Below are 14,144 nucleotides of genomic sequence, written 5' to 3' on the forward strand. Positions count from 1 at the left end.
TGAAGTTAGTTGAATTATACTTCTGTCAGTTTGATAGAATAAAAAATGTAGCTCATAAGTTCTCCTAATGTTTTAAAATGTAGAGGATCATGCATATTTGTGGCCATTCTTTCAGAAGTATAGTTTTAATTCCTGCATAGTCATTCTCTTCATTTTTTCTCACTTCTCTCACAACTTTGTGGAAACCTATAAGCCATTATAGATTTCCAGTTATAGGAGAGCAATTATCCATATGTCTGTTAATTTGTCTTTAAGTAATATATTTAAATGTACTGTGTGATAACATATGTTTACATTGGGAAATGATTGACACTTTTTACTCATTTCACATATTTACCTTATTTAGTTATTTATTTTTGGTGAGGACATTTAAGTTCTACCGTCTTAGCAAATTTCAATTATGTAATACAGTATCATCAACTATAGTCATTATGTTAGACTCACAGACCTTATTTATCTTTTAGTTAGTTTTATAACCTTTTACCAGCCTCTCCCTATTTTTATTTATCATACCCCCAACCCCTGGAAACCACCATTCTACTCTCTGTTTCTGTGCATTTGGCTTTTTTATAAAAATGATTTGAGAGAGAGAGCATGAGCAAGAGAGCCTGAGCAAGGGGGAGGGGCAGCAGGAGAGGGAGAAAGAGGTTTCCTGCTGAGCATCTGGTAGCCTAATGCTGGACTCAACACCAGGACTCCATCCCAGGACCCTGGGATCATGACCTGAGCTGAAGGCAGGGGCTTAACTGACTGAGCCACCCAGGTGCCCCTGAATTTGGCTTTTAATAGATTCCACATGTAAATGAGATCATCCAGTATTTGCCTTTCTCTGTCTGACTTATTTTACTTTACATAATGCCCTCAGGTCCATCCATGTTGTCACAAATGGCAGGATTTCCTTCTTTCTCATGGCTGGGTAGATTCCAGTTTTTGTGTGTGTGTGTGTGAGAGAGAGTGAGTGATATCACATCTTTAACCATTTATTTGTTGATGGACATTTAGATTGTTTCCGTATTTTGGCTATTATGAATAATGCTGCAGTGAACATGGGAGTGTAGTATCTCTTTGAGATCCTGTTTTCATTGCTTTTGGACATATACCCAGAAGTGGATTTGCTGGATCATATCGTAGTTACATTTTAAATTTTTGAGGAAACTCAACAGTTTTTCATAGTTGCTGCACCAATTTACATTCCCCCCAGCAGTAAATAGGTACTTCCTTTTTTCCACATGCTTGCCAATACTTGTTTTTTCTTGAAAATAGCCATCCTAACAGGTGTGAGGTGATATCTCATTGTGGTTTTGATTTGCATTTTCTTGATGAGTGATGTTGAGCACCTTTTCATGTACCTGCTGGCCATTTGTGTATCTTTTTTGGAAAAGTGTCTATTCAGGTCCTTTTTAAAGTGGATTATTTGTGGGGCGCCTGGGTGGCTCAGTGGGTTAAACCTCAGGTCATGATCTCAGGGTCCTGGGATGGAGCCCCACGTCAGGCTCTCTGCTCAGCAGGGAGCCTGCTTCCTCCTCTCTCTCTGCCTGCCTCTCTGCCTACTTGTGATCTGTCTGTCAAATAAATAAATAAAATCTTAAAAAAAAATAAAAAAAATAAAGTGGATTATTTGTTTATTTGCTATTGAGTTGCATGAATTCCTTGTGTATTTTGAATATTAATCAGATATGTGGTTTTGCAAATATTTTCTTTCATTCCATGGGTTGCCTTTTCATTTTGTCAATGGTTTCCTTTGCTGTGCAGAAACTTTTTTAGTTTGACATTGTCCCATTTATTTTTGCTATTGTTACCTTTGCTTTTAGTATCAAATCCAAAAAATTATTGCCAAGACCAATATCATAGAGCTTACTACCTATGTTCTAGAGAGTTGCTCTTTCTTTCTCAAGATTGCTTTGGTTCTTTGAGGTCTTCTGTGGTTCTATACAAATTTTAGGAATATTTGTTCTATTTCTGTGAAAAATGCCACTGGAATTTGGATAGGAATTGCATTGATTCTATAGATTACTTTGGGTAGTATGGACATTTTAACAATATTAATTCTTCCAGTCCACAAACACAGAATATACTGCCACATAATTTGTGTCTTCTTCATTTTTTTAATTAATATTTTATAGTTTTCAGTGTCCAGATCTTTCACCTCCTTGGTTAAATCTATTTCTAAGTATTTTAGTTTCTGATGATATTGTAAATGGGATTGTTATCTTAATTTCTATTTCTGATGATTTGTTGTTAGTTTATAGAAATTTCTGCAACTGATTTTTGTATATTGATTTTGTATCCTGCAACTTTACTGAATTTATTTATTAGCTCTAACAGGTTTTTTTTTTTTTTAAGATTTTGTTTATTTATTTGACAGAAAGAGAAAGTGAGAGAGGGAACACAGGCAGGGGGAGTAGGAGAGGAAGAAGCAGACTTCTGCTGAGCAAGGGAGCCTGATACAGGGCCCTATCCCAGGACTACAAGATCATGACCCCTGCCAAAGGCAGATGCTTAATGACTGAGCCACCCAGGAGCCCCATTTCTAACAGTTTTTTGATAGAGTCTTTAAGGTTTTCTGTATAAAAGATCATATCATTTGGAAATAGAGACAGTTTAACTTCTTCCTTTCCATTTGAATGCCTTTATTTCTTTTACTTGCCTAATTGCTCTGGCTAGGATTTCAATACTATGTTGAAGAAAAGTGGTGAGCGTGGGCACCCTTCTTTTGTTCCTGATCTTACAGGGAAAGCTTTAAGTTTTTGACTGTTTAGTATTATATTAGCTCTGGCTTGTCATATATATCCTTTATTGTGTTGATGTATATTCCTTCTATACCCAGTTTGCTGGGATCTCTTATCATGAAAGAAAATTGAACTTTATCAGTGTTTTTTCTGTATCTTTTGAGATGATCATATGATTTTTATCCTTCATTTTGTTAATGTGGTTATTTGGAAAAACCTCAGTTCTCCTTTGTTTCTCCTTTACTATCATACTACCACCATATTCATAACACTTCTGACACCCAGATGTGTGGTGTCCTACACCAAGCTATTCTGTGACACCAGTTGGATGTCCTGCAATTTAACTCAATTCTAACACTAGCTACCTAGAGATAGCATCAGATCTCACAGGTTAGTTGGCTCAGTCACTTGAGACTGCCTACCCCACAGGCACTTTATATGCCAATCTCAAGTAGTAAGTTCCCAATTTCCCCACAACTTTTGTTGGATTTAGATACAAATCAGAGCTTCCCATTACCCTTCTTTGAGTTTAATTAATTGCTAGAACATCTCACAGAACTCAGGGAAACACTCATGTTTACCAGTTTAATAAAGGATATGACAGAGTATACAGGTGAATAGCCAGATGAAGATATACACAAAGTGAGATTTGGGGGTGTCCCAAGCACAGGAGCCACTGTCCTCATGGAGTTGGGGTGTGTCACCCTCCCAGTTTGAGGATGTGTTCACCAACCCAGAATCTCTCCAGAGAGGGCAGAAGAGCTGGAAATGGAATTAATAATTGATCGTGCCTACATGAGGAAGCCTCCATAAAAATCTCGGCAATATGGGGTTCAGAGATCTTCCTGGTTGGTGTAAACATCCACATACCAGGAGGGCGATGTACTCTAACTCCAGAAGAATAGAAGCTCCTATGCTGAGATCTTCATATGTATCTCTTCATCTGACTTTATCTGTATCTTCTATCATATATGAAAAATAAACTCATTAACATAAGTAACTATTTTTCTGAGTTCTGTGAGCTCTTTTGGAAAAGTAATCAAATCCAAGGAGGACCTTGTAGTAGGAATCTCTGATTTATAACTTATCAGTCAGAGTTGTGACTCCACAAGTAGGTTGGGGCAGTCTTGTGGGACTGAGCCCTTAACCTGTAGAATCTGACAGTATATTCAGGTAGATAGTGTCAGAATGGAGTTAATTTGTAGGACACCCAGCTGGTGTGGCAGAGAATTGCTTCACGGGATGGGGGGTACCTCACACATATAGTGTCAGAAGTGTTGTGAGTATGGTAGTAATGTGGGAGTAAAGGAGAAACAGAGGAATGGGTTTTCCCTATACTGTGCTGTATCACATTTACTAATTAGCCTATGTTGAACCATACTTGAATCCCAGAAATAAATACCACTAGATCATTAATGTACTGTTGATTTGGTTTGCCAGTATTTTGTTGAGAATTTTTGCATCTATGTTTATCAGGGATATTGGGCTATAGTTTTCTTTTCTTGTAGTATCCTTTTCTGGCTTTGCTATGCTGAGGCTTATGCTGGCTTCTTAAAATGAGTTTGGAAGTGTTCTTTCCTCTTCAATTTTTGGGAAGAGTTTGAGAAGATTTGGCATTAATTCTTTAAATATTTCACCAGTGAAATATTTAAATAGAATTAAATATTTAAATAGAATTCACCAGTGAAGCTATCCTGGACTTTTCTTTGTTAGGAGGTTTTTGATTACTGATTCTATCTCCTTACTAATAATTAGTCTTTTCAGATTTTCTGTTTCTTCATGATTCATTCTTACATGGTTTTAGAAACTTAGAAATTTATATATTTCTTCTGGATTACCTAATTTGTTGGCATATAATTATTCAGAGTAGTTTCTTATGATGTTTAGTATTTCTGTTATCAGTTGAATGTCTCCTCTTTTTTCTGATTTTATTTTATTTGAGTCCTCTTTTTTTCTTAGTCTAGTAAGATTTGTTAATTTTGGTTATCTTTTAAAAAAATAAGCTCTTAGCTTCTTTGATCTTTTCTACTGTCTTTTTAGTTTCACTTGTTTTGGCTCTAATCTTTGTTATTTCCTTTCTTTTCTTAACTCTGGGCTTAATTTTTTTCTTTCTTCCAGTTCCTTGAGGTATAAAATTAGGCTGTTTATTTGAGATCATTCTTTTTTCCTTATATAGGCATTTATCTCTATAAATGTTTCTCTTAGAACAGCTTTTGCTGCATCCAGTAAGTTTTGGTATGTCATGTTTTCATTTACTTTGTCTCCAGATGTTTTTTATTTCTCTTTTGATTTTCTCTTTGACCCATTGGTTGTTCAGGAACATGTTTAATCTCTACATATGTGTTTTTTCCCAGTCTTTTTCTTATAATTAACTTATTGTTTTATACCTTTGTGGTCAGAAAAGATGCTTGATATGATTTCATCTTCTTAAGGTTTTAAGGACTTGTTTTGGGGTGCCTGGGTGGCTCAGTGGGTGATCTTTGGGTCCTGGGATTGAGCCCCTCATCAGGCTCTCTGCTCAGTGGGGAGCCTGCTTCCTCCTTCTCTCTCTGCCTGCCTTTCTGCCTATTTATGATCTCTGCATGTCAAATAAATAAAATCTTAAAAAAAAAGACTTGTGGCCTAACAATTGATCTATTCCAGAGAATTTTGCATATATGCTTGAGAAGAATGTGTATTCTGCTGCTGTTGGATAGAGTGTTCTCTATATGTTTGTCCCTATAAGTCCATCTGGTTGATGATGTAGTTGGAATCCAATGTTTCCCTTTGTCTTTCTGTCTTGTTGATCGATCCATTGTTGAAAGTGGGGTATTGAAGTGTCTCTAAGTATTGCTGCATTGCTGTCTATTTCTCTCTTCAGATATATTAATCCTAGTTTTATATCTTTCAGTGCTATTATGTTGAATGTATAAATATTACAATTGCTTTATCCTTTTGATTAATTCATCCCTTTATCATAATATAATGACTTTTTTTGTTACAGTTTTTGACTTAAAAACATATATTGAAATTTATTTTGTCTAAAGTAAATATAGCTACCCCTGCCCTCTTTTGGTTTCCATTTGCATGGAATATATTTTTCTATCTCTTCTCTTTCAGTCTATACTTGTCCTTAAAGCTGAAGTGATCGTCTGGAGGACAGCATATATTTGGGTCTTGTTTTTTCTTTTTCTTTTAATCTATTCAGTCACTCTATGTCTTTTGATTGGAGAATTTAGTCCATTTATATTTAAGGTAACTATTGATAGGTGTGGACTTACTATTGTCATTTTGATTGTTTTCTGGCTGTTTTATAATTTCTTTGTTCCTTTCTCTTGCTCTCTTCCTTTGTGATTTGGTAATTTTTCTCTAGTAATATACTTTTAAAAATTTCTTTTTTAAATTTTTAATTGAATTTACAACCCTGAGATCAAAAGTCACATGCTTTCTTATAAAGCCAATCTAGTGTAATGAACTCCTTTCACTTTTTTTTTGGTCTGTAAAACTCTTTGTCTGTCTTTCCATTCTGAAGGACAACTTGGTGAGGTGGTCTATTCTTGGTTGGCAGGGTTTTTTCCCTAGCACTTTGAATATATCATACCACTCCTTTCTGGCCTGCAGGTTTCTGCTGACAAATCTGCTGATAGTCTCATGGGGATTCTCACTATTCCTTTGTGTTAGATGACAAAAGGCAAGGAAGGAATGGAAGGTGGTAGAGTGTTCCTTTACTTTATTTTATTAACTGTGTAAAATAGGTTAACACCTGGGGACACACAGTGCCCTAGAGGAAGTGCATGTCTGGGAAAGGAAATGTACAGATGAGCCCGGAGCATCTGGTGCTAGAGAAATAAGGAAACTAACAAAGACTCCTATCAGAGATGCATCAAAATGTCTCAAGAGCCTACTTGAAGAGATTCCCACCATACATGTGACAATTAGGGTGTCAATAAGGGTAATAATTACAAGGAAGTAAGATAAATTTAAAGTATGTAACTCCAAGGGTACAAAATAGTATAAAAATTATTTTGTCACTATTGGAGGATACAAGTGACCCAAGTCATTGTTATGAAAAGGAAAAGAATAAAGTAATTATCCCACCTTTCTATGTGAACTATACCACTGAGTAACCAAATAATACCCAAGAGGAAGTTTTTCTTTATAGAAATATCTAATGAGTGAAGAAGGATTGATAGATTTAGGTATAAATATTTTATAGTCCCTGATGATTTGCTGAGTCTAGTTATTATGTATAAGTACAGAAGCTAATACCACAATTAGAGAACCACTTGTACATTATATACCTCCCAGTGGAAAACACCAGCATCTGTATGGTGGTTTTACTGAAAAAACAAATAAAACTGTGAATCCTATTAAATCTTTAAAATCCTACCACTGGGGATGCCTGGGTGGCTTCATCAGTTAAATATCTGCCTTTGGCTCTGGTCATGATCCCACACGGGGCTCCTTCCTCCATGGGGAGCCTGCTTCTCCCTCTGTCTGCCACTCATCCTGTCTGTGCGCTTTCTCACTTTCTCTCTCTCTCTGTGACAAATAAATAAATAAAATCTTTTTTAAAAAATCCTACAACCGTGGTAATACAATCAGACTGGGAAAAATCCAGTCTGGGAAATCTATATAAATCTAATACAATCCAGACTGGGAAATCTATAGGACAAATTGCCTCGGAATGATGATCATGATGATGATAGAAGACATGGTAGGAGACCCTATAGATAAATGGAGATTTAAAAGACACATCAACAAACTGTAATGGGGACCTTATTGAATCCTGATGCAAAGTGTTAAAAATTTTTGATATTTATGAAACAGTTGGAAATTTGAACACTGACTGTGTTCAATATTACCACACTGGCTGTGGTAATATTAAGAAATTATTGTTAATTTTTTGGGCATCATCATTGTGTTCCAAATATATTAAAAATATCTTTTAGAAATTCATACTAAAATTTTTTCACATGAAATAATATAATGTGGGAATTTGCTTCAAAATAATAAGAAATAGGAGTAGAAGAGTGGATCTGGATGAAATAGGATTACCCATTATTGAAACTGGGTGATGGGTACATGGGAAAATCATCACATTACCCTACTTTTATATATGTTTGGAAAGTTCTGCAAATAAAAGATGAAAAACAAAAAGTAATAAAAAAAATAATTCAGGAATTACTCCATTTTTATGTGCATTTTAGGAATGCAACATCAGTATTCCTGTGTGGAGAAGAAAAATTCTCTGATTTTTCAGGAGAAGAAAATGTCAAGAGAGAGAAAACTTTACAAGGACAATTGCATACTAAAAGGACTGAGGTAAATTAATGATCTGGAAATATTTATTTTACTTTTGAGTGTTGCTTTTGGCTTTCAGACATTCCATATAATTTTAGTTCCAGTATTGAAATGTCACAATCTGAAATACTTCCACTTCCTCCTCTTCCCCTTACAATCCTCCCCCTTTTCCTCCTTTTCTTCTCCCTTTTTTTTTTATTTTTTATAAACATATATTTTTATCCCCAGGGGTACAGGTCTGTGAATCACCAGGTTTACACACTTCACAGCACTCACCAAAGCACATACCCTCCCCAATGTCCATAATCCCACCCCCTTCTCCCAAACCCCCTCCCCCCAGCAACCCTCAGTTTGTTTTGTGAGATTAAGAGTCACTTATGGTTTGTCTCCCTCCCAATCCCATCTTGTTTCATTTATTCTTCTCCTACCCACTTAAGCCCCCATGTTGCATCACCACTTCCTCATATCAGGGAGATCATATGATAGTTGTCTTTCTCTGCTTGACTTATTTCGCTAAGCATGATACGCTCTAGTTCCATCCATGTTGTCGCAAATGGCAAGATTTCATTTCTTTTGATGGCTGCATAGTATTCCATTGTGTATATATACCACATCTTCTTGATCCATTCATCTGTTGATGGACATCTATTGCACTATTGGGTATTTACCCTAAAGATACAAACGTAGTGATCCAAAGGGGCACATGCACCCGAATGTTTATAGCAGCAATGTCCACAATAGCCAAACTATGGAAAGAACCTAGATGTCTTCTCCCTTTTTTAAAAAAAATATAACAAAGAGCCCTTTTCCCCCTTTTCCTCCATTAGACTTTCATTTTTATGAAATAAAGGTGCTCTCTGTTAATACTTCTGCTGCTGTAACAATGACCCTAGGCATTCCTTCACTGTGGCAGCATAAATTCAGTCCTGGCCTCCAGCTTGCTCTGTGTATGGTCTTCTCACCTGTGTTTGTATCCTAGGACTTGTTCTACTTTTATAAACACATCATAGATCTCATTTTGAGATCCTTGACTTTGTTCCATCTACAAAGACCTTTTACCAAATAGAGTCACATATGTGTTCCAAGGATTAGGATATGGGCATATCTTTTTGTGGGGTTGCCATTCAATCTACTGCATTCACTGTATGATGTACTTAGATACACTCTCTTTTGTCTGGATAATTTCTCTCATCTGTTTTCTAGTTTTTCTTTCTCTAGCTGAATGTAATCTGCAGTTTAACCTGTCTATTGAGGTATTAATTTCAGTGCTTATATTTTTTTACTTCTAGAAATTTTATTTATTATTTTTTAAAAATCTGCCTTCTGTCATTTTCTTTGTTCATGTTCCATAGTTGTTTCAAGATTGATATCTGATAAACCTAATATAAAGTCCTCGGGGATCTAAATCTGCTGTTTATTGCTTTGTCTAATCTCACTCATTAACTTATACCCTTATATCCTATATATCAAACTATATATTTGATCTAAATCTATGGGAATCTCATGATGACTCTGGATTTAGAGTACTCTCCTCCAGGAGAATTTGAATTCACTCCTGCCCTGCACTTTAGAGGTGTTACAAACATGGAATCACTTTAAATGAATTTTTTGGTTTCTATTTTCCTAGCCCATGTATTTAGTGTAGATTTGCATTCTGTACTCATGTGTGGGTAGACTGTAGCTATAACTAATCAAGAAGAGTACTCTCTCTTCTCTCTCTTTTTCCAGCCAAGAGCTGAGACAAAGGCAGATTTTATTCTGCATACTTCTGTTTGGGATAAATTGTTTGTTTTTGTTTTTGCTTTGCTATTTTCCCCCCAGCCTATTCTTAAGAGCTGGTAACATTGCCTTTAGAAAATTTTGGCTGTATGTGGAATCTCAGTACCAATTCTTACCAATCTTATATGTTTTCAGAGTCTTATTTCTACATCCTGCATGGTCTTAGAAAGACAAGGCTCTAGATTCCATGTAAAATTGAAGACACCTACTATTATAGTCCTCATTTTCTAAAATGACGCTTTTCTATCTATCTAGCTACTTGCCACTTTTGAATCATGTTTATACATACATGTTAAGTGGATCATTTTCTCAATCATAAGGATAATTTATTTATTTTTTTAATTTTTTAAAAAAGATTTTATTTATTTATTTGACAGAAATCACAAGTAGGCGGAGAGGCAGTCAGAGAGAGAGCAGGAAGCAGGCTCCCCGCTGAGCAGAGAGCCCGATGCGGGGCTCGATCCCAGAACACTGGGATCACGACCTGAGCCGAAGGCAGAGGCTTTAACCTGCTGAGCCACCCAGGCGCCCCAATCATAAGGATAATTTAAAGCATAACTACCAGGTGCCTGGCTGGCTCAGTGGGTTAAGCCTCTGCCTTTGGCTCAGGTCATGATCTCAGGGTCCTGGGATCGAGCCCTGCACTGGGGTGAGAGGTGGGGATCTCTGCTCAGCGGGGAGCCTGCTTCCCTCCTCTCTCTCTGCCTGCCTCTCTGCCTATTAGTGATGTCTGTCTATCAAATAAATAAATAAAAGTCTTTTAAAAAAGCATAACCCCAAAGATACAGATGTAGTGAAAAGAAGGGCCATCTGTACCCCAATGTTTATAGCAGCAATGGCCACGGTCGCCAAACTGTGGAAGGAACCAAGATGCCCTTCAATGGACGAATGGATAAAGAAGATGTGGTCCATATACACTATGGAAAGTCCTCCATCAGAAAGGATGAATACCCAACTTTTGTAGCAACATGGACGGGACTGGAAGAGATTATGCTGAGTGAAATAAGTCAAGCAGAGAGAGTCAATTATCATATGGTTTCACTTATTTGTGGAGCATAACAAATAGCATGGAGGACATGGGGAGTTAGAGAGGAGAAGGGAGTTGGGGGAAATTGGAAGGGGAGGTGAACCATGAGAGACCTGGACTCTGAAAAACAATCTGAGGGTTTTGAAGAGGTGGGGGATGGGGTCGGGGTACCAGGTGGTGGGTATTATAGAGGGCACGGATTGCATGGAGCACTGGGTGTGGTGCAAAAATAATGAATACTGTTATGCTGAAAATAAAAAATAAATTAAAAAAAAAGCATAACTACCTATGTTAATTGGTGGTGGTGGTTTTTTTTTTTTTTTTTTTTTTTAAGATTTTGTTATTTGTGTGTGAGAGAGAGAGCAAAAGCAGGGGGAGCAGCAGGCAGAGGGAGAACTAGGCTCCCTGCTGAGCAAGGAGCCTGACGAGGGATTTGATGCCAGGACCCCAGGGGATTATGACCTGAGCCAAAGACAGACGCTTCACCGACTGAGCCACCCAGGCATCCCACTACCTGTATTATTTAAATAACTGTTTTGCTCATATAGTCATAGCCTATATGTATAGTCTAGAATTTGATGGTCTTGTCTTTACTGTACCATATATTTGCCATGTTTTGTAAAATCAGTTATTATAAATTGACAGAATATTAATATTAATTAGGAGATGATTTAGTTGCATGCTTAGAAAAATGTGGCTTTGCAAAAGAATATTGTATAGTTTATTTCAAATTTTAGTATATATAAACTAATTTCCTTATGAAAAACAATTTTACATCAATGAGGAGCTTAGATATGATATGAGGAGCCTACCTTTTAAGAGGTCTGTGATCTCAGGCATCAGCATTCTTGTATTTGGCTCTAGATCGCCTCTTCCTCAGTGAAGCTGTCAAAGGAGAAGATGACTAGGAAAGAAAACTCTTTATTCAAGTTGCCGAATCAGTACAGCATTCAGAAGATTTTACCACCCCTTTGTACATCTTCCTCAATTATTCGGTATTTAAGTCACTATTTTTTTACCCTAAATATTGCATTCAGATATGAGTTTTTTTTTTCTTTTTTGGAATCATCCATTCTTTCCACATATTTTGCATACTGCAAAATAGTTTGTGCAAACTAAGACTATGCTGTTAGGAAGGGTGATGTAGAGCTGAGCCCACTGTATATGGAAATGAGAGACTTGGACTTGAGTCCTTACTGACCTCACATGCTAGCATAGGCTCTTGTACAATTCACTTTGTATCCCTGGGCCTCAGTCTCCACGTCTGTGCAAGAGTCTTGTACTAGATGGACTGTTGAGATTTCTTCTAACACTAACATTTTATGATTTCAGTTATTTCTGCATTATGGGATTAGATAAATCACTTTTTCAAAATATTTTTACTGACAAGTTGTGGAATCTGGGATTCTTTGCTATTTAAAGATATTCCTGTTTTTCCTTACTATAATAACCCTGATAATTTGCTGTGACTTGAATTAAGAGTAATAGCCAAATGATTGTGGGTGGTGGGCACTACTTACTGACTAGGGTAAATTTTGCTCCATAGAGCACCTAAAAGAAGCACCGGGGGTATTCTGGGATGAAGAATATATAATTCACTATCACTTGGACAGTTCTTTAAGAAAGGTTTTTATGGAGTAAGACACTGGAGACTCTCAAACCATTGATAGTTTTATTAATATTTTAATGGAAAAATGGCATAAATATTGTGTGTGTGTGCATACACACGCGCTGTTTTGCTCTGTTTTTGTGCTGCTTTCTAATGTGGCTGTTTCTTTGACAGGAAAAGGGAAATGATTTCTAGCCTCTACAAGACATTATATAATGAAGTACCTCAAAGAAACTTATACTCACAAGAATTAAATGGTAATAATAGGTTCTAGAATTTCTTGAATTAATTTCCTGATTGTGTGTTTAATAGAAATTCAGTGGTTAGTATCTCTTTCTTTACTCCTAATGGCATATAATATCAATTAATATTATATGATATGGCAAATGCTGTAGCCTGTGAGCAAGGCATAAGTATATTAAGTATTCTTGAATGTCTTCTGTTGTATTGATGAGATAGGCAAAATATAACATATGTACTTAATCTTGTTCAAATTATTTGGGAAAAAAGTCTGGATTTTACATCCAATGAATATACGTATTAGTGAGCATTGGAGTCACTGATTTTACTGGGATTTAGTCCTTGGTATCTTAATATTAAGAATCATAGTACTCTTTACTTCTTGACACTGAATTCTTCCATATCTTGGGTCTTTCCTCTGTATTTATGGAGTCATTTGGCATATTTTCCCTCTTACCTTAACTCTGGTCATCATATTAGGCCTTTTAAAAAAAGTAATCTCTTTGTCCAATATGGGGCTCAGGCTCACAACCTCAGGATCAAGAGTTGCATGCTCTTATAACTGAGCCAGCCAGGCACCCCTGTATTAGGCATTTTTTATCTCCCATTTTTATTGGGATATAATTAAGATGAAGCACTGTATATGTTTAAGGTGTGCGGCATATTGACCTGACTTACATATATTGTGAAATGATTACCACAATAGTTTAGTTAATATCCATCATCTCATATAGACACAGAAAAAAGGAAAACATTTCCCATGTGGGGAGAACTCTTAGGATTGTAAACATCCATGGCCTTCCTTATTTTCTCATTGGAGAAAATGGCCTTTCACTTCTTGATTTTCTTTCATTCAATTTTTTTCTACTTCCTCAGGGACTATGTCAATTTTTTTTAAAAGATTTATTTATTTATTTGAGAGAGAGAAAGGTGGGGGAGGGACAAAAGCAGAAGGAGAGAGAGAGAGAATCTCAAGTAGACTCCATACTGAGCTTGGAGCTGATTTGGGGCTATGTCTCACAACCCTGAGATCATGACCTGATCATGATCATAATCAGAAACCAAGTCGATGCTTAAACTTGATTATGATCATGATCATAAGCGGAAACCAAGTTGATGCTTAACCAGTTGAGCCACCCACGTGCCCCAGGACTATGTCAACTTTATACTCTGTTTTTCCAAGAAGCTTCTTCAAAGAAGAAGAATTACATATTTACTTCCCATGTTAATTACATATTTAATTAATTACATATTTACTTAATTACATATTTACTTCCCATTTTACTTACACCTGGTTTCCATCTCCAGTACCCTATTAAAACTATTATTAAAGTCAGTATTAACAATATTTTAGTCTTTCTCTGGTATTTAGCACTGTTATCTTGCATCTCTTTTTCTGAATACTACATGTATCCACTGAACTAAATTGAATTCTGCATACATTTTTTGAGGATCTATCCTGAATTAGACGCTGGCA

At 36.3% G+C, this 14,144-nt stretch overlaps 1 protein-coding gene across 2 annotated transcripts in view; it reads left to right on the forward strand.

Moving 5' to 3' along the window:
- The window catches only part of EFCAB13 (EF-hand calcium binding domain 13), a 242,789-nt gene that overhangs the window by 13,399 nt on the left and 215,246 nt on the right, over window positions 1-14,144 (forward strand). For both annotated transcript variants that reach the window (XM_032320157.1, XM_032320158.1), the window contains exons 4-6: window positions 7,919-8,033; window positions 11,683-11,813; window positions 12,602-12,684. In XM_032320157.1, the coding sequence (XP_032176048.1) occupies window positions 7,919-8,033; window positions 11,683-11,813; window positions 12,602-12,684 (329 nt within the window). The remainder of the gene's footprint in view (window positions 1-7,918; window positions 8,034-11,682; window positions 11,814-12,601; window positions 12,685-14,144) is intronic.

This window comes from Mustela erminea, chromosome 18 (assembly GCF_009829155.1).
Source record: "Mustela erminea isolate mMusErm1 chromosome 18, mMusErm1.Pri, whole genome shotgun sequence".
Lineage (NCBI taxonomy): Eukaryota > Metazoa > Chordata > Mammalia > Carnivora > Mustelidae > Mustela > Mustela erminea.